Below are 24,903 nucleotides of genomic sequence, written 5' to 3'. Positions count from 1 at the left end.
AATCCACTGAGTGAGGCCAGGGATCGAACCTGCAACCTCATGGTTCCTAGTTGGAGTCATTAACCACTGCGCCACGACGGGGACTCCTGCATGTGTTTTTTTTTAAGGAAAGTTTTGTCCGGATATATGTCCAAGAATGGGATTGCTGGGTCATATGGTCGTTCTATGTAAAGTTTTCTAAAGTACCTCCATACCGTTCTCCATAGTAGTTGTACCAGCTTACATTCCCACCAACAGTGCAGGAGGGTTCCCTTTTCTCCATACCCGCTCCAGCATTTATTTGTGGACTTATGAATGATGGCCATTCTGACTGGTGTGAGGTGGTATCTCATGGTAGTTTTGATTTGCATTTCTCTAATAATCAGGGATGTTGAGCATTTTTTCATGTGCTTGTTGGCCATCTGTATATCTTCCTTGGAGAAATATCTATTCAGGTCTTTTGCCCATTTTTCAATTGGGTTGTTGGCTTTTTTGCTGTTGAGTTGTATAAGTTGTTTGCATATTTTAGAGATTAAGCCTTTGTCAGTTGCATCATTAAGCCCTTGTCAGTTGCATCCTATTTTTCTAGTTTTAAATTGAGATATAATCATTTTATGTATTTTACAAAAATAAGGAAAAGTATACGAGAATAAAGGTCATTCATAATTCCACTGTTCAAGAATGTGTATCATTTCACACTCTATGTTGTATATATATTTATATTTTAAAATGGAGTTTAGGGAGTTCCTGTCATGGCTCAGTGGAAACAAATCAGTATCCATGAGGATGCAGGTTCGATCCCTGGCCTCCCTCAGTGGGTTAAGGATCCGGCATTGCCGTGGCTGCAGATGAGGCTCAGTTCTGGTGTTGCTGTGGCTGTGGCATAGACCAGCAGCTACAGTTTCAATCTGACCCCCAGCCTGGGAACTTTCATATGCTGTGGGTGTGGCCCTTAAAAGACAAAAAAAAAAAAAAAATGGAGTTTATATTTTAGTTGTTTAGCTGTTTTCATTTAACACTTCTTTGGTTACATCAAGCTATTAGATATTTATCTATATAATCATTTGGTCACCAGTTCTAATGTGTGTTTTTTTCCCTCCACCAACATGCAATTCTTGGACACGAGTAGGGTGTCCTGCAATTCTAATCAGTTCTGGCATATCGACCAGAAGTAGCATCAGGTTGCACAGGTTAATAGTTCAGTCCCACAAGATCATCCTCCACTTCAGGTGCCAATGACAAGTCCAGGTTGTCACCTGTGCTTCTGACTGACTGGCTATAAACAAGAGGTTCCCTTGACCCTCCCCTAAGGGTTGATGAATTTGGTAGAGGATGGTGAGAGATGCTTATCAACAGCCAGAGGAAGAGATACAGAGGAAGAGGTCCCAGAGGAGCCAGCAGTGCGGAACATGGAAGCATTTTGGTTCAGCAGCTCGGACACTCTCTGAACCTCCTCCTGTATTATTATTATTATTTTAGCTTTTTAGGGCCGAATTCGTGGCATATGGAAGATCCCAGGCTAGGGGCTGAATCAAAGCTGAGCCACCAGCCTACACCACAGCCACAGCAATGCCGGATCCTGAGTCCTCATGGATACTAGTTGGGTTCATCAGCCCTAAGCCACGACAGGAACTCTATGAACCTCCTCTTTATGGGTTTTTATGGAGACTTCATTACACAGGCATCACTGATGAAATTGTTGGCATCGATGATTTTTTTGTTTTTTAGGGCCGCACCTGAGGTTTGTTTGTTTTTCAGGGCCGCAGCTGAGAATTCGTTTCAACTGAGCCACGACGGGAACTCTGACATCTATGATTGATTCAAGCTCCAGCCTCTCTCCCTGGAAATCAGGAGGTGGGAGTGAAAGTATGGTCTATTCAGGCTTGGATCTCCTGGCAACCAGCAGGCCCATTTCTGAGTCATTTCCCAAAGTCACCTCATTGTCATAAACTCAGTTGGGGTTGAAAGAGCCTTGGGAGGAGTAACAAGACATCCATCTCTAAGAGACTGAAAATTCACTGGACTCCTACTACAGAGTTAAGACTTGTCATAAAATTATTGATACGCAATAAGTCATGAATTTGGTAAAATCAAGTTACTTCATCATTGCTCTTGTTCCTTCATTTCCTCTATAAATTCCAAATAGAGTTGGAGAAATTCTGCTATTTCTGCTGATGATCGACTGCATTACTGGGGAATCCTCTAGGATTTTCAAAACAAGTCCCTTTTCTTAAATATTAGAGTGTACATGACAGACTTTATCTTCCATACTCACGTACCTAAAATTGTGCACTTTTGATGCTTTTCAGTATTTATCTGGGGCTTTCTCAACTTCTCCAGATACCATGGGATTACTGTCTTTTTTTTTGTCTTTTGTCTTTTTGTCTTTGTGTTGTTGTTGTTGCTATTTCTTGGGCCACTCCCGCGGCATATGGAGGTTCCCAGGCTAGGGGTTGAATCGGAGCTGTAGCCACCAGCCTACGCCAGAGCCACAGCAACGCGGGATCCGAGCCGCGTCTGCAACCTACACCACAGCTCACGGCAAGGCCGGATCGTTAACCCCCTGAGCAAGGGCAGGGACTGAACCCGCAACCTCATGGTTCCTAGTCGGATTCGTTAACCACTGCGCCACGACGGGAACTCCATGAGATTACTGTCTTAATGGATCCCTGGCCAGCTGGTTTAAGGGGAGAGATTTCACTTTTGCTTCATCTTTGGAAATAAGATACATCATTTCAATTTGTAAAAGATGATCTTTTTTCACTTGATGTAGTCACCATTTATTTCTTCCAACTGTCAGCTCTTCTCATCACATTTTGGACCACCTGTTAAGTTATATCCACCCACTGTGCTCCAGCCAGGCTTTCCGCCTCCCTTTCCCTCTCAGGGTCTCTGTGAGCCAGAGCACACAGTCAGAGCTTTGAAGGACATTCTAAGCACATTCAAGTCTAATCCTGTAATAGAAAAGGACCCAGAGTTACCACTGTGGCTCAGTGGGTTAGGAACCCAACTAGTATCCATGACGATGCGGGTTTGATCCCTGGCCTCACTCAGTGGGTTAAGGATCTGGCATTGCCTGTGAGCTGTGGATGTAGGTCACAGATGCGCTTGCCTCCAATTCCACCCCTAGCCCAGAAATTTCCACATGCCCAGGTTTGGCCATAAAAAGGCAAGAAAAAGAAAAAAAAGAAAAGGACCATTTGCTCCAAAGAAGAGACATAATTACCGCTAAACTCTATCCTGATAATCTTTATCACAAGTTATTAAATTTCAACATCTCTTAAATTACTTATGTGGCTGAGCATTTTTCACATTAGTCATCGAGGTGTCGTCTTTGGTCTATGCCTGGCTTAGAATGGCCATTGTCTTTGCCCATTTTTCTATTGGAAATGTATTTTTTTTTCTATTGATTTGTACATGATCTTTATCCATTCCAGATATTCATCTATTTTTCCCCTAATCTGTGCTTTATTTTTTAATAAAGTAGAGAAAAATCATAACTAGATGCACCAGAATTACCTCAAATTTAGCTTTTGCAATGGGGTTCAACCTTCTCCTGTCACACACCGGAGTCCTTTCAATGTGTCCATAGACCTGTCCATAATACCATTCTTTTCCTAATCTCCAAAGCTAAAGTCCCCTAAATTATCTTCAGCTCTTCTCTCTGCGAAGTCCCTTAGAGCCCAACCTTTCACCAGGTTTTGTCATTCCTTCCTTCAAAGCAAATTCCTCTGTCATCACCCCACTGCGCCTCCCCTGATCGTAGTGCTGCTAGTAGTGCTAACTGGTCTTCTTGCCTCTGGTAGAAAAAAAAAACCTTTTTTTACCTCAAGGGATACTTGTGTAACTTTGAGATTGACCTCTGGCAGGGGGAAATGAACTGTCCAAATTCCAAAGAAAATACAGGTCTTTAATGTTTTTAAACATGTAAAAGAAGCTTGATGATAGTGTTTTAAAAATGTAGACGTAGAGGCCCAAAAAGGAATCTCTAGGATCAAATAATTTTCAAGCAGGCTGAGCAGATTATGTAATCAAAACCATCTGTTTTATAGATGAGATATAAGAACCCAGAGATATTGAGTGATCTGTTCAAGGATACTTCTAATGATGATATATTTATATACTTATAAATTATGTATATTATAAAGTATAGACAAGCAAATGTGATCTAAAGAAAAAATAACTTTAAAATTATTTTATTAATGGTACCAAAATATTTTTTCCTTTTACTATTAATAATATTTCTGATGAATGCTAATGAATATACATAATCATCTTTTAACACTCTTGTGTTATCAATCTTGGCTACAGCAATCGAAAAGTTGAGTTATAAGTTCAGCTTGTTTGATACTTGTTTGTTGAAAAAAAAAAAGATACTTCACAAAGTAGATCCAGTATTTATTTTTCTTTTTTCCTATGCCCATAGCATGTGGAAGTTCCTGGGCCAGGAATCAAACCCATGTTACAGCAGTGATAACACCAGATCATTAACCACTAGATCATCCAGAAACTCCTAAATATTTATTTTTCAACTCATTTTGCTTCTTTCTTTGTTTTTTTTTTTTTTGTTTGTTTGTTTGTTTGTTTTTTGTCTTTTTGTCTTTTGTTGTTGTTGTTGCTATTTCTTGGGCTGCTCCCGCGGCTTATGGAGGTTCCCAGGCTAGGGGTTGAATCGGAGCTGTAGCCACCGGCCTACGCCAGAGCCACAGCAACACGGGATCCGAGCCGTGTCTGCAACCTACACCACAGCTCACGGCAACGCCGGATCGTTAACCCCCTGAGCAAGGGCAGGGATCGAACTCGCAACCTCATGGTTCCTAGTCGGATTCGTTAACCACTGCGCCACGACGGGAACTCCTTCTTTCTTTGTTTTTACGGCCGTACTTGAAGCATGTGGAAGTTCCCAGGCTAGGGGTTGAATCAGAGCTGCAGCTGCCGGCCTACACCACAGCCACAGCAATGCTAGATCTGAGACACATCTACTACCTACACTGCAGCTTGTGTCCTCACAGACACTATGTCGGGTTCTTAAACCACTGAGTCACAATGGGAACTCCTATTTTTCAATTCTATTCACTATTCAAATGTATTTTTTGAAAATCAGTAAGTTCCACCTTTCTTAATGTCAACTAACTGTTGACAGGTAATTAGGAGGTGTTTTATTTTCAAATTTTAAGAAAGTGTTTGGATCTCACTGAAGTGCTTCATTTTTAAGTGGAAAACTTTAAAATACGTTCGAAAAACCTATTTCCAAGTTTCCTAAGTATGTGGAGATACAAGAATTTTTATGGGTGAAAAGTTCCCGTCGTGGCTTACCGGTCAACAAACCGGACTAGGAACCATGAGGTTGCAGGTTCCATCCCTGGCCTCACTCAGTGGATTAAGGATCCAGCATTGCCTTGAGCTGTGGTGTAGGTCGCAGACGCAGCTGGGATCCAGTGTTGCTGTGGCTGTGGTGTAGGCCAGCAGCTACAGCTCCTACTTGACCCCTAGCCTGGGAACCTCCATATGCCTTGGGTACGGCCCCAAAAAGCAAAAGAAAAAAAAAAAAGAATTTTTATGGGTGATATATTTATATCTATCTTGAAAATAAAATTAAATAATTATTTTCAAACATTTGTTTTCAAAATACTTTTGTGTGTGTTTTAAATTGCTTTTGTATTTACTATTAAAGTGTCATTTAAGGAGTTCTCTGGTGGCTCTGCAGGTTAAGGATCTAGCACTGTCACTGCTGTGGCTCAGGTTGCTGCTGTGGCATGGGTTCGATCCCTGGCCCAGGAACTTCCACATGCCATGGGTGCTGCCAAAAAAAAAAAAAAAAATCTTGCCTCTGTTGGGAAAGGGGTAAGCAAAATGGGCAACAAATCTTAAAGATGCATAAAACATTAGAAAATCACCCAAATGACATGTCATCCAGCTTGCTCTTCACCAAACTACCTTTTACAAATTATTTTCAGCTGAATAGTGATGTCATACCACATGCTGAGTACTATGCTCAGCAATTTGGAGGTAAGATAAAATCCCTGATCTGTATCTTCAGGGAGCTTAATGACTAGTGGTGGACACAGGCTACATAAAGGATGCCCAAGTTGCTATGGGAACACAAAGGTATCTGATCCTGTCTGAGAGGCTCCAGAAAGGTATTGAAGGTAGTCATGCATATGAGCCCTAAAGGATGGGTATGAATGAGGCAAAGAAAGGGCTAAGGGGAATGGAAGTCTAAGAGAATTTCTGAGCAGAAGGAACAGTCTGTGCAAAAACAGAGTCCAGTGACTGGAAAGCGAAAGAGATTATCTTTTTTTTTTTTTTTTTTTGTCTTTTTAGGACTGCACCCACAGCATATGGAGGTTCCCAGGCTAGGGGTTGAATTAGAGCTCTAGTTGCTGGCTTACATCACAGCCACAGCAACGTGGGATCTGAGCCATGTCTGTGACCTACACCACAGCTCATGGCAGCCCCAGATACTTAACCCACTGAGCAAGGCCAGGGATTGAACCTACGTCTTCATGGATACGAATCAGATTGATTTCAACTGAGCCACTACTGGACCTCCTGGTAAGTGAGAGAGTTCTAAGGGATACATTGTGGCCAGAAGGTAGAGTGTTTGTGTATGTGGGTCTGTGGGAGTTCCAGGCAGTGTAGGAAAAATTGTTACTTTTGTTTATTTTTAGTCTCATTTATATTTACAATTTTCTTCTGCTGATGTCATCACATTAGACCTACTATTAGTATAATAATACAAATATATATTTTAAAAGGCCAGGAAGAAAACCCTTTCAGCCACCCCCCCCCCACCCCCGCCCCATATTCCTTCCCTGAATACAGGGACAAGAGCCTAAGTGCTGCTTAAGGATGGAGAAGGACAAGAAGACCCTAAGAAATGAGAAAGAGGAGAGAGGGTTTGGATGAAAATTGACAAATATGGTAAAATCAGTATTTTGCTTCATATTCATAAGTAAAATGTTGACTCTGGAATGGAATATTGCTAAAGGGGACTTTTGGGTAATTTGCAAATTCCTAATTCGATAATGTGGTAAGGTACCATCACCAGGCTGTTGGATGGAACATCCCGAGCATCATCTCAGAGAGAATTTCTGTTGGCTGAGTTCCTGCATGGTCCCAGGTGTTGGAAAAATGCTTCTCAACAACTCTGTAGGCGTGATGACTCTTTTTTTTTCTTTTGCTTTTTTAGGGCCGCACCTGTGGCCTATGAAAGTTCCCAGCTAGGGGTTGAATCGGAGCTGTAGCTGCCAGCCTATGCCACAGGCACAGCAACGCAGGATCCGAGCTGCATCTGCAACCTACGGCAACACCAGATCCTTAACCCACTGAGCAAGCCAGGGATCGAACCTGTGTCCTCATGGATGCTAGTCAGATTCATTAACTGCTTAGCAACGAGGGGAACTCCCCCCCCCCTTTTTAATGGTCACAGCCATGATATACAGAAGTTCCTGGGCCAGGAATTGAATCCAAGCTGTAGCTGCTACCCGAGCCACTGCAGTTGGATTCTTAAAGCACTGCACCACGGTGGGAACTCCTGATTCTATTTTTAAAATGAGGAAACTAAGCATGTTTTATTTATCTATATTTTAAATTTTGGCTGCTGCATGCAGCATTTGGATGTGGGATCTCACTTCTCAGACCGGGGACTGAACCCCAGCCTTGGCTGTTAAAGCACTGAGTCCTAACCACTAGGCCACCAGAGAACTCCCTCCCAAATTTATTTATTTTTTAATTTTAGCACTTTTTTTTTTTTTTTTTCCTTTTTTGTCCACCCTGAGGCACATGGAGTTCCTGGGCCAGAGATCAGATCTGAGCCAAGGTTGCTACTTAAGCTGCAGCTGTGGTAAGGCCAGATCCTTAACCCATGGTTCTGGGCTGGGGATCGAACCTGTGTTCCAGTGCTCCCACAATGCCGCCAATCCCATTGCACCAAAGCGGGAAATTCTTAACATGTTTTAACTTAAGTTCACACAGCTATTAGGTGACTTGGCAAGAATTTGAAGCCAGCTACATATGACTGAAAAATCCATATGTTCTTACCTTTTTTCTTTGTCTATCACAGAATTCTGGACTCATGAACAGTATTGGTCCAAGATTATTTTATTCTTTTCTATTTTATGATTATTTAATTCTCCAAAATAATTATTATTTTTTTACAAATTAAGATTATGAAACATTCTTAAAAGAGTTTCCTAAGGTATTGTTTGGTTTTCTAGGGCTGCTGTTACCAAGTACCACAATCTGGGTGGCTCAAAACAACAGAATTTTTTTGTCTCACAGTTTCAGAGGCTAAAAGTCCAAAACCAAGGTGTCAGAGGGGCTCAGTTCCCTCTGAAACCCAGGAGAATCCCTCTTTGCCTCTTCCCAGCTCCTGGTGGTTTGCTAGCAATCCTAGCCAGGCCATGGGCTGTAGCCCCAGCACTGCAGTCTCTGTCCCCTTCCCACATGGCCATCTCCCAGGTCTCCCCTTCTAAAGACACCAACTGTATTGAATTAAGGGCCTCCCTACTCCCACCTCATCCTAACTAATTATATCCCTAATGGCCCTATTTCCAAATAAGGTCACATCCTTAGATACTGGGAATTGAGACTTATCTTTGGGGGGGAACATAATTCAACCTATAATAAGTATGCTCTGAGCACTTTAAACAGCAGCCACTATTTTTTATAACTGAACTAACACCTGGTCATCAACAGCTCATAAAGTGAGAGCAAAAATGTTGGTACATATCTGATGTTTTTCTTTTTTTTTTTCTTTTTGCTATTTCTTGGGCCGCTCCCGCGGCATATGAAGGTTCCCAGGCTAGGGGTCGAATCGGAGCTGCAGCCACCAGCCTACGCCAGAGCCACAGCAACGCAGGATCCGAGCCGCGTCTGCAACCTACACCACAGCTCTCGGCAACGCCGGATTGTTAACCCACTAACGGTTCCTAGTCGGATTCGTTAACCACTGCGCCACGACGGGAACTCCATCTGATGTTTTTCATCATTAGCCACATACTTTTGGATTTAGTAATGTTCATAAACCTAGGTGTGCAAGCAGTTTATAAAATGCCCCAAATATTTAAAGGTTAGTTAATAAATACTGTTGATATTATATTTTTATGTATGTGTATATAACATATATATGTAATTATGATTTTTTCTCTGGCTGCACCTGTGGCATATGAAAGTTCCCAGGCCAAGGTTCAAATCCCAGCCACTGCTGCAACCTACATCACAGGTGCAGCAATCAGATCCTTAACCCACAGCACCACAGCAGGAACTCCTTGATACAACATATTTGTAAAGCACTTAACAGTTTCATCAAATGTTCTTGGATGTGATTTCGACACTCAGTCCTCAAAACAACCCTAATATGTTTTCCTCTGTTTTAAAAATTGAGAAATTAGAATTGAGAATACTTGTTCAAGACATGCTTTCGAGAGACGCAGACTTGGGACATGAATCCAGATGTTCTGAGTGAGATTCTGGAGCTCTTGCTGCACGTTGTGGTATATTTTACTGTTTAATAATTATGACGATAATGATAACTGCTAATGTTTACTGAATCTACTCTCTGCCAGGGACAGTGCCAAGCACTTCACACAATTACCTCTCATTTAGTTTCCCTGAGGACCCTAAGAGGCAAGTACAACACCAGGACACAGGGCCCAGGGAGCAATTAGCCCACAGCCACATGGCCAGCAAATGTAAAAGCCAAGATGCCTGCTCAGGTGGGCCTTTCCAGACCCTGCCCTCTGAACTACCTGTATACGCCTCACTGACCTTGTGAAGCCTTCCTCAACAGTCTCTGTTTGAGTCCTCGTCACCGTAGTTCCTGTTACACCATTACTAATGGGAGAGGGTGTTTTGGCACATTACAAACCAATATATGATTACCCACATTACTTTAAGCCAGTGACTTAAAATTCCCATTGCCAGCTGTCTCGGGTGTCACATGGAGATACACCGCAGGGAGGGGTAAATTACACAAGGCACTGAAACAACCTGGTGCACATCAGCCGTGTAATGGGCACTCGATCAATTGTACTTATGAATGAGATGGATAATGACAGTTCATTGTTTAAAAGTACACTGGGGGTTGGAGGAGGGGACATTTAATTTTTTAATTTATTTTTTAATTATTAAAAAAATGTTTTTTCTTTTCTTTTTATAGCCATTCCTGCGGCATATGGAAGTTTCCAGGCTAGGAGTCAATCGGAGCTGAAGCTGCCAGCCACAGCCACAGCAATGCCAGGTCTGGGCCGCATCTGCAACCTACACCGCAGCTCGCAGCTCGCAGCTCGAAGCAATGCTGGATCCTTAACCCACTGAGTGAGGCCAGGGATCGAATCCTCATAGGTATGAGTTGGGTTCTTAATCCACTGATCCACAGTGGAAACTCTGGAACAATTAATCTTGACAAGTGAGATTGGAGATGTTACTAGAAAAGTAACAGAAGGGCCTTGAATAGAAAAATGTTAACAGGTGGAGGGTATACTATGGTCTGAACATTTGCGTCCCTGCAGATTCTATGTTGAAATCCTAACCTCCAATGTGGTGGTGTTAGGAAGTATGGGGCCTCGAGGTGATTAGGTCATGAGGGCTGAGTGCTTGTGAATGGCTTAGTGTTCTCATATGAGACCTCACGTAGAGGTTGCCATGTGGAGACGGGCGAAGCTGCCAGCTCTGCGCCAAGGAGGGCCCTCACTGTAACTATGCAGGCATTTTGATCTTGGACTTCCAGCCTCCAGAACTGTTGAGAAATAAATTGCTCTTGTGTCCACACTACTAGTCTGTGGTATTTTGTTACGGCAACACAAAGACAGGGCATTCTACACAGAGACTCCTGTGTAGGTAAATGCCTGGGAGAACAGTGCCCCATGTGGAATTAGGAACTGTGACCGCCCCAGCTACCAGGGCTGCAGGTAGGTCAGGAAGCCACCTGTCTGCAGCTCTCACTCTGTAATTCTCTACTCACCTGGGCAGGCCACTGACATTCCCATGTATCACCTTGCCTTTCTGCCAATGGAAAGTCACTCCTGCTTTGGTGGGACTAGCTAGCTGGTCACTGCCCTGGCTCCTCTGGCCTCTGGATCGTGAGCCTGCAGTACTGATCCTTTTCTAAGGACTGTCTGAGACAGCAGGCACCCTATCTACCGGGGAGAGACACTCCCTCCCAATCTGAATTGGCAGAGGCCAATTGCTTACTGCCACACTCAGTGGGGTGAGGGGGCGGAGCTGAAGTCTGGGGTGACCCCCTGGGACAGTATCTGGTCTTGTCCCCTGCACTTTGTGGGGAAGGGAGAACGTAAGAGTAAAGGGGTGTCTCTGCCAAAGTGTCCAAAGATTCCTAAGGGGGAATCAGCCTCCTTCCTAAGTCAGCCCTTCCAGGAGTCTTGCCCCTTCCCCATCACGTCCTGATACCACCTCCCGGAGTACCTGCTAAGCTCCCACTACCTAGACTTTCTTCACTGTCCCCAGCTGCAATCCAGTCTTCAAGGCCCACTTCCCACACTCTACTGATCTCATTTAACTCTTGTGGCATTTTTTAAGAGAGGTGTGACTGCTACTATTTTAAAATTCTGCTCTTTACCTCAAGATAACCGGACACACACACACACTGTAAGAAATCATCTATGAGTTCCCGTTATGGCTCAGTGGTTAGCAAACCTGACTAGCATCCATGAGGACTCAAGTTCAATCCCTGGCCTTGCTCAGTAGATTAAGGATCCAATGTTGCCGTGAGTTGTGGTGTAGGACATAGTTGAGGTTCAGAACCTGTGTTGCTGTGGCTGTGGCCTAGGCCAGTGGCTACAGCTCCGACTAGACCCCTAGCCTGGGAACCTCCATATGCTGTGGCTGCAGCCCTAGAAAAAAGACAAAAGAGACCAGAAAAAAAAAAAAATCATCTAGAAGATACATTACACTGTTTACCCAGTTTCCCCTGATGGGAATGTCTTTCAGAACTATAGAGCCAGGTCACAACCAGGCTAAGGATGTCCATACAGTCACAGGAGAGCTTTCCATCACCAGGAGGGTCCTTCTGGTCACCTTTTTATAACCATACCCGCTTCTCTTCTGCCCCCATCTCTTCCTTAACCCTGAGGGAACCACTAATCTGTTCTTTCTTTAATTTTGTCATTTCAGGAATGTTGTATAAATAGGATCGCACTGTATGTAAGCTTTCGGGACTGGCTTCTTCCACTCAGCATAAGATTTGAGTTGTTTGGTGTGTGTCCATGGTCCTTCCCTTTTATTACTGACTAGTATTCCAGGGGTGGCTACAGCACAGAATGTTTAACCAGTCACCCACTGACTATTATGAATAAAGCTGCTACAAAAATATGTGTACAGGTTTTATGTGAACATAAAAGTGCATTAGTTCCTGATTGTGGCTGTAAACAAACTAGCACAAATTTAATTAAAAAAAAAATAAAAAAGGGAGTTCCTGTCGTGGCGCAGTGGTTAACGAATCCGACTAGGAACCATGAGGTTGCGGGTTCAGTCCCTGCCCTTGCTCAGTGGGTTAACGATTCGGCGTTGCCGTGAGCTGTGGTGTAGGTTGCAGACGCAGCTCAGATCCAGCATTGCTGTGGCTCTGGCGTAGGCCGGTGGCTGCAGCTCCGATTCAACCCCTAGCCTGGGAACCTCCATATGCCGCGGGAGCGGCCCAAGAAATAGCAAAAAAAGACAAAAAGAAAAAAAAAAAACAAAAAACAAAACCCTTCAAATGTATTATCTTGTGGGATCAGAAGTCTGAGTTCCTTTTGGAAGTTCTAGGGGAGAACCTAATCCTTGCCTTTTTTTCCAGAGTTGGCTGGTGTTCCTTGGCTCATGGCTGCATTCCAAGTGTTGCTTTTCCAATATCACAATAGTCTCCTATCAGAACTCCGAGGACTCCTTGTCTGCTTTTTGTCGCAAATAACCAGAAGTTCTTCAGAAACTCTATTACCAAGGAAAATAACAGAACATGAGTGCCTTGGGTAGGTTTTTGACTCAGATCTTTGAGGAAATTTAGGTGTGGTAGTTCTTAAACTGTAGTGTCTCAGAACCACCTGGTGGGCTCGATAAAACACAGCTTTTTGGGACCAGACCCCAGAATTTCTGGTTTTGTAACAATGGGGTGGGGCCCTAGAGAATCTGCATTTCTAACAAATTCCTGGAAGCACTGATGCTCTTCTCCCAGGACTACCCCTTTTTGTGCTGTAGGGAGATCTCAGGGCTACTTGACGCTTTCTGTTGACTTTGTCATTGTAAATGTCCCTGTAGTAAACATTAGAATGAATGAAATAGCTGTGCTCCACAGGGAAATGCTGGAAAAAACAAACAAACAAACAAACAAACAAACAGGGGTATGGCAAAAGCATGCAGAAATCAATCTCATCTCCCAATGGCCAAAACCTGGAACAATGTGAGCAACTAAATACATCATGACAGTATTACAGAGTTCCTGTTGTGGCTCAGTGATTAACAAACTTGAACTAGTATCCATGAGGACAGGGGTTCCATCCTTGGCCTCGTGAAGTGGGTTAAGTATACAGCATTGCTGTGATCTATGGTGTAGGTTGCAGACATGGCTCAGATCCTGCATTGCTGTGGCTGTGGTGTAGGCCAGTAGCTACAACTCCAATTGGGCCCCTAGCCTGGGAACCTCCATATGCAGGAGGTGTGGTCCTAAAAAGACAAAAGACAAAAGACAAAAAAAAAAAAAAAAAAAAAAAAATGACAGTACTGGATTATGACCCAAAAAATAAAATCTGAGTCCATCATGACAAATAAATATGGAACAAAGGGCAAACTTTCCTTGAACATGAATTGCAAATACTCTAGAAGGTGAGCTTTAATTTCCTTCCCCTTGCTTGTCAACTGGAGTTAATGATTTACCTCCCAAAACTAGAGTATGGAAAGTGGAAAATGGTAATTTTGCCATGGAGATACCTGGCAGCCACCACTTTAACCAAATCAAGATTAACATGACCAGTGAGAAGTTATATTGATGTCCCTGTGGCCCCTGATATAATGTGAAGAGAAAGGTGCTGTTCCTCCAAATCCAAAAGCCCCACTTAGTCATAAGAAAACATCAGACAAACTCAATTTGAGGTTCAGTGGGAAATACATCTGCCTGGTAGTCTTCAAAAAGGGGTCAAGGTCATGAAAAACAAACAAAAAAAGGAACAAGAAACTGTAACAAACTGGGGGAGACAATGGAGAAAGAAAAATTATAAATTTGGATAGTCTATAATTAAGAGTACTGTGTCAATGTCAATTTCCTACATTTGATAACTGCATCAGGGTTATGTAAGATGTGAATTATTAGGGGAAGTTGGGTGGAGGATACATAGGAACTCTCTGTACTATCTTTGTAACACTCCTGTTAATCTACAATTATTTCAAAACAGCCCCCCCCCCCCCCCCCCCCAGTTTCTGATTTGGTAAATATGACGGGTCCCAAGAATTGGCATTTGTATTAACTTCCTGGAGAGTCTGTCAGCCCAGAGAAGCACTCTAGAAAATACTGGTCTAGGGAAACCTTAGGGCTACTTGATGTTTTCTGCTTTTCTTATTGTAAATTTCCCTGAAGTAAACCCAAGAAAGAAAAACGTTGTTGACTTTTCTGTTTCAGAAACAAAGCAAGTTTCATTTTGGAGGTTTGAGAAGGGATATATTCAGTATCCTTCTGATCTGTTAGTCTTACCTTAAGCATATTTAAGGATACCTTTTTTCTAAAAATGCATATATCAATCCTCAAGTTGCATTTTTTATGTTTGGTTCACTTACTATATTACTTAAACGTAACAAAAAGCCTTACAAGTTTTGTCTTAAATATTGGCCAAAAAAGCCAAGATAAGTTTAAATGCTGCTAGGTAAGGAAGTGAATCTGGGTAATTACTATGTGCATGCAATTTAACTATTACTTTTTATTTCTTACTATCCATTGTCACCTTCTTCCTTTCTGATTTTTTACTGAGCACGTGGCAAACCACAATCTATCTACCAAGTCTCCTTCCACTGGATATTTTCATAAGACTGTTTCCTAGTTACTAGGAGGTGGGCACAAGTGGGAAATACAGTTTCTCCAAAATGTCCTTAAACAGGAGACATGTGCCTTTATTCACCTTGCTTTCGGTTGGTAGGGATGTGATTGTGTTGGTCGGAAGTTGACAGTCATCTTGGACCACAAATAGAAGTGTTATCAGGATGGTGGTGAAACAGAAGCCCAACACTTGGTGCTGTGACAGGAGTCCAAGCCCTGGACTGATGACCTCCAGACCTCTTTTGTATGAGAAAAAAGCAGACCTCTATGTTAAGTTGCCATTAACTTGGACTTGCTGTCACCTGCAGTTGAACTTTATTTGAATGGACACAAGGAGTGATGCAGGGCTTGTATCATTCATTACGGAGTGGAATTTCACTGAATACAGAAACCAAGGTGGCTGAGGGGTGAAAGAGGGCTGAAATCCAGCCTGCCCTCTCCTTTCCAAGCCTTGAACAGAACTGTGTTCACCAGGAGGCCAAGATGCCTGGAGCCCTGTAACAAGAGTGAAATATTGCCTAGAATCTAGACTCTGTAGCAGCAGGTTCTAAAATGTCACCTGCACACTTCTGGAGGCAGTGGAGATGATGTGAAATAGTTCCCAGATGTACCTTTAAAAATATTTAATATTAAATGGGTTTACATCTCAAGGTAGTTAGTGCTCCATTCTGCAAGTTCAGATCTCAATGGTAGGAAGGATAACATGGAAGGAGTTTGCTGGGAGGCAGGTATGAAAGAACTAAAACTCACCAGACTATCATGTCATTAGGTACATGGCTATAGTACAAGCTCTGGAGCCAACCTGCCTGTGTTCAAAACCTGACTGTCAGGAATTGGTTGTGTTGTTTTGGGCACTTTTCTTAACTTCACTGTCAGTTTTGGTAACAGCACTTAACACAGTATCATGCTCTGAGGATTTTAATGATTTTTACAGTACCTGACATATGATGACTAAATGTAGGCTTCTACTACCATTCTGGAAATCATTCAGCAAAGGAACCAGAAATTGGCTTTGTATGGCCACTTCTGTTGAAAGCTTACACTTTGCCAGGAATTGTACATATATGATCTTACTTTAGTCATGAGAAAACTAAGGCTTAAAAAGGTTCAGTGACTTCCCAAAGTTACACAACTACTGCAGCAAATTAGATTGGATTGGATTCCAGAGCCATGCTTTTTAACTAAGATAATTGAGTACCAAAGACAAGACCTGTAAGATTTCATAAGAGTCTTCCTCTATGCCCCCAATCTTCCTACTCATACATGTATTATAGCAGCCAACTCTCAAACTAAAAAGATCTGGGAGTTCCCGTGTGGCATAAAGGGATTAGCATCATCTTGGGAGGGCTGGGACGTAGGTTTGAATCCTGGCCCAGCCCAGTGGGCTAAGGGTCTGGCACTGCCACAGCTGTGGTCAAAACTGTGGCTGAGACCTGATCCCTGGCCTAGGAACTCCATATGTCACAAGGGGGCCAAAGAGGAAAAAAAAGGTCTGTTCCGAGTGGAGGATGGGCAGACGAAAGAGATCAAGTGCAACAGCTGAAGGGGGGTGGGGGAGTTCTGGGAAATTGCAAAAGCTGTCAGCCTTAGCTAAGACTCAGGCAGAGGCCCTGGGATGTGTGGCAAAATGGGAGAGCCTGGGAAAATGAGCAGGCCTGAAAAAGAAATGCCTCTTGAAACAGTGGACACGATTCACTTTTATTATTCAGTGCTGCTAAAATACTGTTGCATTGTTAAATACAAAATCCTATAACTTAGCAATTTTACACTTTCTGATGTCACTTCAACAAAAAGTTCAAAATGTTCCAAATCGGTTCCTTCAGTTTTGCCAGTTGCAGAAAAATAACTTTCCCGTTTCTACTTAAATTTTAAACGTCTCTCCTTTCTAGGACTGAAAAACGGCCTGCAACTTTGCTTACCTTTCCAAAGGTAACTTTATTCTTTCATTAAAGTCAGCATCAGGGGAGGACCAAGTCTGACTTCGAGGTTACCGATGAATTGTCAGTTATCCCCTCTCCTGCTCCTGGAGTATGGAGAGAACGAACACTTGCCGGCGAACCTCCAAGGTGCTTTTAAGTGTCGATGCCCAGGGCTCTAACCCTAGCCACTTTCGCTGCCCAGGTAGGCTAGCGGTCCGCCCGGCAGCTGTCCCTAGGGCGGCTGACTCATGCCGCCGCCCACGCGGCTTTGGGAGGCCTCGGGAGGCTGCGGTGCAGGCCCGGCCACTTATGTTCGCTCACCTGGGCGGCTGCGCCTGAGGCTGCAGCGTTTTGAGCGGCCAACGTTGACTCCGCCGCCGGCTCGACAGCCCAGGCCCACGTCCTACTTCAAAAGGACGGACTCCGGAGCGTGCCCGGGTGCCCGAGGCCGCCGGTCGACGGGGCGCCTGCAGCCTGCGAGCCGTGCAGAAGAAAGGTCCGGCAGAACCGCTGGAGGTGGGCGCTCTCCGCTGCCCCGACGCGCTCCCTCCGCGGCGCTTGCACACCAGCGCGCGGGGCCGGCGCCAATGACGTGGCGATGGGGAGGCGGAGCCAAGGTTGGTGGCGGGAGGGTGGGGGAGGAAGAGCGAGGTGAGCGCGGACGTCAGAGTGGAGAGCGGAAGGTCAGGGAGGCTCGGAGCGGAAGTGAGACTAGGGAGCCTGTCCGCCATTGTGGACCCGAGAAGCGGAGAGCGAGGGGGGAAGAGGAGCGTGCAGGCGGAAGAGACGGGCCCCTTCCACCGACTCCCGAGCGCGAGGCCCTCTTTCTGGCTTCTCAGCGAGCGCCAGCGGCGGCGGCGGCTGGAAGGGTCACTCGGCCGAGGGCGGCAGCCAACTGCTGTGAGTGCACGGGGAGAGGCCCAGGCGGCGGCGGCGGCGGCGGTAGCAGCAGCAGCTCTCGGGTTGCGGTGAAGAATGTCAGCCACTAGCGTGGATCAGGTGAGGGAGCAGAGGCCGCAGGCTCGGCGAAGGCCCGAGCCCCGGAGCTCCACCCTCGCGTGGGGCTTCGGCTCCTCCCCGTCGCCGCCGCTGCCGGCCCCTAACGGTGCCCGGGCGCAAGTTGCTGCGGTCCCGCCGCCCGGGCCGGGGCGTGCGCCCTGGCCCCGGAGCCTGCGGCCCAGGCGGGCGGCCGCGGGGCCGCGCTGGGTGGGGGCAGAACCGCTTTCCGGGGCCTTAGGACGCGTCCTGAGGGCGGCAGACGCGGGGCTGAGACCAGGCGAGCTCTGGGAGACGGATTCCGAGAGGCGGGTAGGAGGTTTAACGACCGGGATGGTTGGGAAATGGGTGGCTATGGAGGATGTGGTGGGTTTTACTCCTACGCGGATTGTTTAAAATAACTGACTCTGATAACGTCTTTGATTAACACATTTTCCCTCTCTTCCTTTTTTCCCCCCCTTCTCATTACCACACCTTTCATCTTGCTACACAGAGACCTAAAGGGCAAGGAAATAAAGGTGAGTTCAGATATATTTTATCTTATTTCTCATCGTTGGTTTAATGGTACTTTTAAACTACGTGAAGGGCTTTTTGTTTGTTTTTGCTCCTTCCCCTCTTCCTCCCCAACGTAGGCTAAGGCAGCCAAATGCTCTCCGAAAGTTTGGTAGCTCCTTTCTTGGAAGCCACTTTTATAGAAACCAGAGTGATACCAGAAACAGTTTTATTAGTTGTATTTCACTTAAGAAAGTATTGTTATGCATGTAGTGGTATTTCTTCATTTTTACAGTTTGTATTATGTAACTTCTGCCAAAATTCTGCAAATGTTTGTAGATCAGTGGACATTTTCTTCAACACATCTGGGTTACACTGTAACATGCAGCCCGCATACTAGACTATGTGGCATTAGTGAAAAATTGTACTGTTAATCGCTGGTTCTATTGAAGTCAGTCACATTGAGGCAGTAACCAGTTAGAGATTAAAATTGAAGAGGCATGTTATCTTGCCCTGTAGACCTGCAAGGTTTGACCAGTCAATACGGTATTTTAGAAAGGACTGGGAAGGAAATAATTTGTGAGGTCCCTGCCAGGATTCTATGATTTACTCTTTATTTAGAAGACAAGTACTATTGAAAGTCAAGCATTTAAAAAAAAAATGAGTATTTTGTACTTATTAGTATGGAACAATACAGTCAGCTGACTGGAACTGACATTAATCATGTGACATTAGTAAGTATAGAACAGTAACTGTTTTCTTGGAACAGTGCCAATTAACGAACATTACAGTGAATTATATATTGATTACATTTTGTATTAGGGCTAGAAATTAGACTAAATAGGATTATGCTTCCTGTTTTTTATTTCTGTAGCACAATATTATCTACAAAATGGGACTTACAGTAGTTTTTTAGATAAAGTTCAATGTCTTTATTGGTGTTCTTTATATTCTTAGGGGTTTTATTAGCTTTTGCAAGTTTGAAAGGAATGAGTTCTGTATACACAGCTCAGTTAATTTTCTTTGAGTTGTACAATCTTGAGAATTTTTACATGCTAGATAGATGGCACTGTATTAGGTAACAAATTCATTGCTTTGGTTAAAGATGTATATGGACATAGAAACTTTAACTTTTAGGGTTTAATTTTAATTTTAGAATTATTTCCTGTGTTAGCATAAATTTAAATTTGATGTTGTTGATTTATTTTAAGAGAGTTTTTAAAAGTTTATTTGTAAATTTAAAAAGAATGATCCATTAGTTTCTTTTTTGCTAGTCTGCCCATTAGGAAGTGTATAGATAGACTTGGACATACGTAAAATCTGTGGTCATTATTGCCTAGCATAAATTATTTTATCCTAGATCTGTGGGGAGGTGGCACTTTGCAAGGCTATTTGAAATGCTAAGTGTTTTGTGTTACCTGCTTTAAGGTAAGTATGCAAGTTCTATGAAGTACTTGTTTGACAAAATAAAAACATCTGTTGTAAGGCATTACTATATTATTATAAGATTGATATATGATAGTCATTTCAGTAGGTATGTCCTCATGACATTTTTGATAAAGATGTAAATTTTCTATGCATAATAATGTCGCATGTTGACTATGAATATTTTTTGGCTATTAAAGTTTTTTAATCCATCAGTACCACCTCTCTTAGATGTATTCAGACAAAGTATTTATTTGGATAATCGTTTATTCCAAGAAATTCTCTTTACTCCCATACTATTCAGTTCATAATTTCATCCTTGAATAGAAGGATGGACTAGGATCCCTGCGAGACCTGTGTTCTATAACTACTGACTTCCCAAGTGAGCTTGAACACTTTGTACCTTTAGGTCAGAATTTCCCCTCTCTTTATAAAGTAAAAGTAATCATTCTGGCCATAAATCCTGTTTTCTGTTCTGTGAATTTTGTAATTAACAGTAGTCCACTGCTCTACTAGCCATTATATTTGCTGCCTCTCTTCATCTGTTGTTAAGATGCGGGAGGACTGTTGCCTAAGACCTGGCAGGAGGTAAAAACTCTCCTGGCCTGAAAATATAGGTAATCATTTAAGTTGCTTTAAATTGGTGGATAGTGCAAGTTCACAAATATGCATATGCATTACTTGTATTTTTATGCCTCTGCAGGGAGAATACAAGGAGAAGGCAGCACCTCCAGTGAACTGATAACAAGTAGCTATCTGTTTGTTTAGCAAAAACTACCCTACCTTAGCTGACTTGGTTTTCAAGCTAGTAAAATTATTTTATAATTATTCTGTTTACTCTTATGAAGCAGAAAGCAAAGCTATATTTCTTGAACTACAGCCCTAGTATTCTAAGAATATGAGTATTGAACTTGAATTCAGAACTAATCAGACTTAGGGAAACTACATGTCCCTCTGGAGTTATCAAAGTTTTGAAAGCATAATCCTTTTCAGTTGACTTAATATGATTTCTGGGACTCTGTTTCTTTTCTCAATAGTCTTCACTTGACAGCCTTAGCCTAACACCACATTTCAGTGTTTTTGATTTTCTACTGACTGTTTTTCTGTATATCCTTAAATGCACTACAGAAGCTTAATTTTAAGAGGAATTCTGTATCATTCTCTTTTTGAGACAAAAAAATGATTTTGTGTATAAATAATACTTCTAGGTTTGCTAGTTTATAGGTTTGGATTCTCTTTAATTAATAACATTGTCCCTATGTTAAATATTAGACTTTTTATAATTCTTGGCCAGGATAGTACTATAGGATGGTATAGAAATTTAAGGATAATTTTGTACCTATTGGCCTATAATTGAAAACTGACTTTACATCACTTTTATTTATTAACAATAAATGATTTTTGCTTGCTGGGATAAAAGTGTACCATTCTTTGCCCTGCAGTCACCACAGATAAAAGTGGCAGATCCCACACTCCTAGTAGCCTCAGGTATTGCTACCTGCTTCCTCCTATCCCTTAAGTTAATAAATAGGCAAATATATGGAAAGGAATTTATGTTTTCCCTCTTCTCCTCCCCGCCCCTCCCAACCGAGGGACATATTCAGTGTTTGGTACTGCAGTTTAAAAGAATTAGGCTGAAATTGGCTATCTTTTAGTGTTTCAGAAGAGTGGAAAATGCCTTGTATTTTGGCAATATCTTTTGTATCCTCTCCCTACCCTACCCCCACCCCACCTCTGGAAATGATTGCAAAGCACTTTACTGTTATTGTAGGCTTCATTTTATTAATCCTCAAAACATTCCTATAAGGAGATAGAGGGTATATGGTATTGTCGCTGTTTTTGTAGGTGGGAAAACATGATGCACAGATCTGTTGACTTTCCTAACTTGATGTAGTCAGGACCAGAGCAAAGAATCACCTGGCTCCTAAGGCCCATGTTCTATCTTGATTTGACTCTGCTTCATAGAGCAGAGGAAACAGGCGAAGAATCATGTAAGTCATCTGTTCTTTTTTCCCTGAAGAACTTGTACAGACTATGGAACTGGCTTGGATTTCATTACTATTTAATGGCTTTCAGTGTCCAAGACATTAGATTAAGTAATGTTCAAAACCTACAGTCTTTAAGACAGTTGAATTTCTTTAAGAAAGGTATGCTTCTGAAACTCTAGGGCTAGCTTCTTATTCAGATTCTAATTTGATGCAAATTGCTTGTCAGTGCTTGTGAAATGCTTCAAAACAAAACATTTTTTCCTTAGATTGACATAGTCCTAGAATAATCTTTTAGGACTTCTTAGACATTTTAATGCATTATTTATAAATGACTACAGACTGTTATTTACTTAGTGTACGAGAATATTTTCTTAGTCTCAGCCTCTTAAAAGAGAAAGGATAGAACAGAGGAAATGAGTAAGAATAGCACTGTGGTATATATTTAGATAAATTTTAAATAGGTACTTTTTTACTGTTTTAGCAGTATGGACTAAATTTCTGAGAATAATGAATAAAAAATAGTTGTAATTTGGAAATAAGTAATGTTTCAGACACTGACAAATATACATACTAGTGACAAATATGTACCGGAGTAGTAGCATAGTGAAGAATTTTTTCAGGAGGTAATAGACCAGGCATAACTCTTTGATAAAGGAATAGTAAAGGAGAACAGATAAGTTAGAATCTCTTGGGCTGAAGTGATTAGGGCAACAGAAATAACCTAAGGTACCCGCCACTTTAATTTTGTTTCTAGTAGTTGTTACATATTTAAATTCTGGGAAGCACATTTAGCTCAACCCTGAGTCCTTATCAATACACGCAGTGGAGCCAGGATCACGGTGACCTTCAGGTTTCTCTTGTCTTTAAGGGCCAGTGTAGAATCATGAGAGGTCTTTGAAGGCTTCATGGAAGTAGTATATTTTTTGAGAGATCATTGCTTTTTAGTGGGTGGCAAAGAACTAAGGGGTTTTATCTGTCTGCTCCTATGCCTCTGTCAACTTACATTTACGTCTCTAACCTTGTTGGGATAATTAGGGAAAATAAAGATGTTATGATATGGAAGAACACACAACTTAAATCCATTGCTCCTAACCTTAATTTATACCATTTTGTATTTAAATGTTATATTTAAAAGTAAACTGTATTTTTAAGCAATAAATCTTCAGGTATTGAGGGATTTTTGTTTGTAAGAGATTAGTCAGTCATAAGCTTCTGTTTATGTGGTTCTAAAATAATTCTTAGTCCTTGTTTGGATCTTGTAAAATTTTATGTAGTAATAGTATCCAAGATTATTAAATACTGTCATTGAATACTCAGATGAGATGAGGTAATAGATGAGGTACTATTAATAACCTTGAACAGAGAAGTAGTCAGAGTTAGAGAGGCTAAATGACCAATAAGAGATCATCCAGCTTCTCCATGTTGGACTTGGGATTCAAACCCAGGACCTTCTTTCCTCCAGTCTGTCTGCTCAAAAGCCCTCTAAGACAGTTGTCCAGAGTAACTTTACACAGAGCATTTATAGAAATGATCTCTAAATAAATATGGTATTATAAATTATTCCGACTAGTTTTCTCATGTGTTGGGAGAGTAATCATGGCTATCTTTAGTATCTTAGTTTTATTTATACTTTCATGTGAAAGTCTTCATTGTTTTTGTTTAGAATTAAGGCCCTTTTTATTTAGATTTTTATAATTTATTTTGATATTGCTTCTGGTGAATTGTAGCCACTTTCTTTAACTGGAGACATTTAGTATATTATTGTAACTGTAGTTACGAGACGAAGTTACTTATTTACCTTTATGGGACTAAGTAGTACAGTGGCTTAACAAAGGTAGAGAACAGTCAGAAATCTTATCAACAGCACTACTTGAACTGGTTGTTTTAGAATCAAATAAAGCATTAGCAAGCCCTTCCAACATTTTAATTTAACTGTTTGCTTACTACATGTTGAAATTGGTGTGTTTATATCATGTTTTTAGTAATGAGAGGTATATATGTAGTTTGTATTTGTGTAGCCTTGGGAGTACATATGGTTATAAGATATGTAACTTGGTGGCACATAACTATTTGTATCCAAAATAAAATTAATTAAGATTAAAATTAAGGGGAGTTTTAAATGAAAAGAACAAAAAGGATAACTTTTTCTGAGTTGATTTGAAAAATATTGAAAATGTTAGATTATTTACAAGTTTCATAATTACAGTATATCTAATACAAACATATTTTTTAGTTTCAGTACAAAACGGTTCGATTCATCAAAAAGATGCTGTAAATGATGATGATTTTGAGCCATACTTAAGTAGCCAGACAAATCAGGTAAGTCTGACAGTCCAATATTTAGGAAATTAAACTTATATTAGTATTGATTTTTTTAAATAAGTGTTTTAATTGAGTGAGACTAACAATAACATGAATCTTTCCAGTGTGCCTGCATAATAGTGAATAGCAGTTGTGGGTTTATGGCACAGCAGAGGCTTTTGGGATTGTAGATGGCTGAAGCTAGATTATGAAATATAAAAATTTGAAGGTGAAATTTATTTTTATATATTACAGTTAGAATTTTTTATTATATATATATATATTTTTTTTTTTTACTGGCCCTGCCAGTGGCCTACAGAAGTTCCTGGGCCAGGAATTGAGTCCCCACCAGAGCAGTATGTCCCTGCTGCTGCAGTGGCAGTGCCAGATCCTTAACTCACTGAGCCACAAGAGAACTCCAGAATTTTCTTCTTTGAATGTTGAAAGAATGTAATCGTTTAACGCTGCTGCCATATCTTTATAGTCAAAGCAAATTTCAAGGTTTTATTAGCTAGAAATTTGTGGGAGAGGACTAGTTTGTGCCTGAAATTTGAGGTTAGTAAAATTAGAGTGTTAATATAACCTGGTAACAATAGGGGAAAGACATTATAATAAGCACACTTGCTTATATATTGTAGGCATGAAGAATTTCATCAAATCAAATAACTGATGGCTTTTGAGGTTCTTCTTGGAGTTTTTCACAAGTCTTGTGAATTTGTATGTAGGGATAATTTAGGTTTAAACTTTGGCCCGAAAAAATGGTATTCTTTAGTCTCAATGC

General features: G+C 41.8%; 2 protein-coding genes and 1 long non-coding RNA gene across 14 annotated transcripts in view; 1 reads left to right on the top strand and 2 right to left on the bottom strand.

The window, feature by feature from the left end:
- Nucleotides 1-12,785: 12,785 nt before the first annotated feature.
- On the bottom strand, nt 12,786-17,906 carry LOC146403868 (uncharacterized). Its single transcript, XM_085022302.1, has 2 exons — nt 17,242-17,906; nt 12,786-12,912 (listed from the first exon to the last, which is right to left on the bottom strand). Exons 1-2 carry the CDS (start codon nt 17,649-17,651, stop codon nt 12,834-12,836), a joined length of 489 nt encoding a protein of 162 aa, XP_084878428.1. The 5' UTR covers nt 17,652-17,906; the 3' UTR covers nt 12,786-12,833.
- Nucleotides 15,283-17,012, bottom strand: LOC146403869 (uncharacterized). Its single transcript, XR_014843749.1, has 2 exons — nt 16,921-17,012; nt 15,283-15,496 (listed from the first exon to the last, which is right to left on the bottom strand). It is a non-coding gene; the product is annotated as an uncharacterized LOC146403869 (long non-coding RNA).
- Nucleotides 17,650-24,903, top strand: part of YTHDF3 (YTH N6-methyladenosine RNA binding protein F3) — a 41,623-nt gene continuing 34,369 nt past the window's right edge. The window contains exons 1-5 of one of the 12 annotated variants that reach the window (XM_085022292.1): nt 17,650-17,820; nt 18,410-18,434; nt 19,769-19,836; nt 21,679-21,824; nt 24,055-24,140. In XM_085022292.1, the coding sequence (XP_084878418.1) occupies nt 21,767-21,824; nt 24,055-24,140 (144 nt within the window). In that variant the 5' untranslated portion in view covers nt 17,650-17,820; nt 18,410-18,434; nt 19,769-19,836; nt 21,679-21,766. Of the gene's footprint in view, nt 17,920-17,970; nt 18,229-18,409; nt 18,435-19,768; nt 19,837-21,678; nt 21,825-24,054; nt 24,141-24,903 lie in introns of those variants that run through there. The other 11 variants (XM_021089301.2, XM_085022293.1, XM_021089303.2 and 8 more) reach the window with 11 other exon arrangements.

This window comes from Sus scrofa, chromosome 4 (assembly GCF_054392235.1).
Source record: "Sus scrofa isolate SSC_HxYL_T2T_F1_AM1 chromosome 4, Sscrofa_HxYL_maternal_Yorkshire_Landrace_v2.0, whole genome shotgun sequence".
In the NCBI taxonomy this organism is placed as follows: Eukaryota; Metazoa; Chordata; class Mammalia; order Artiodactyla; family Suidae; genus Sus; species Sus scrofa.
Note: the sequence above shows the minus strand (reverse complement) of the source record. Positions and strands in the feature narration are given on the sequence as shown.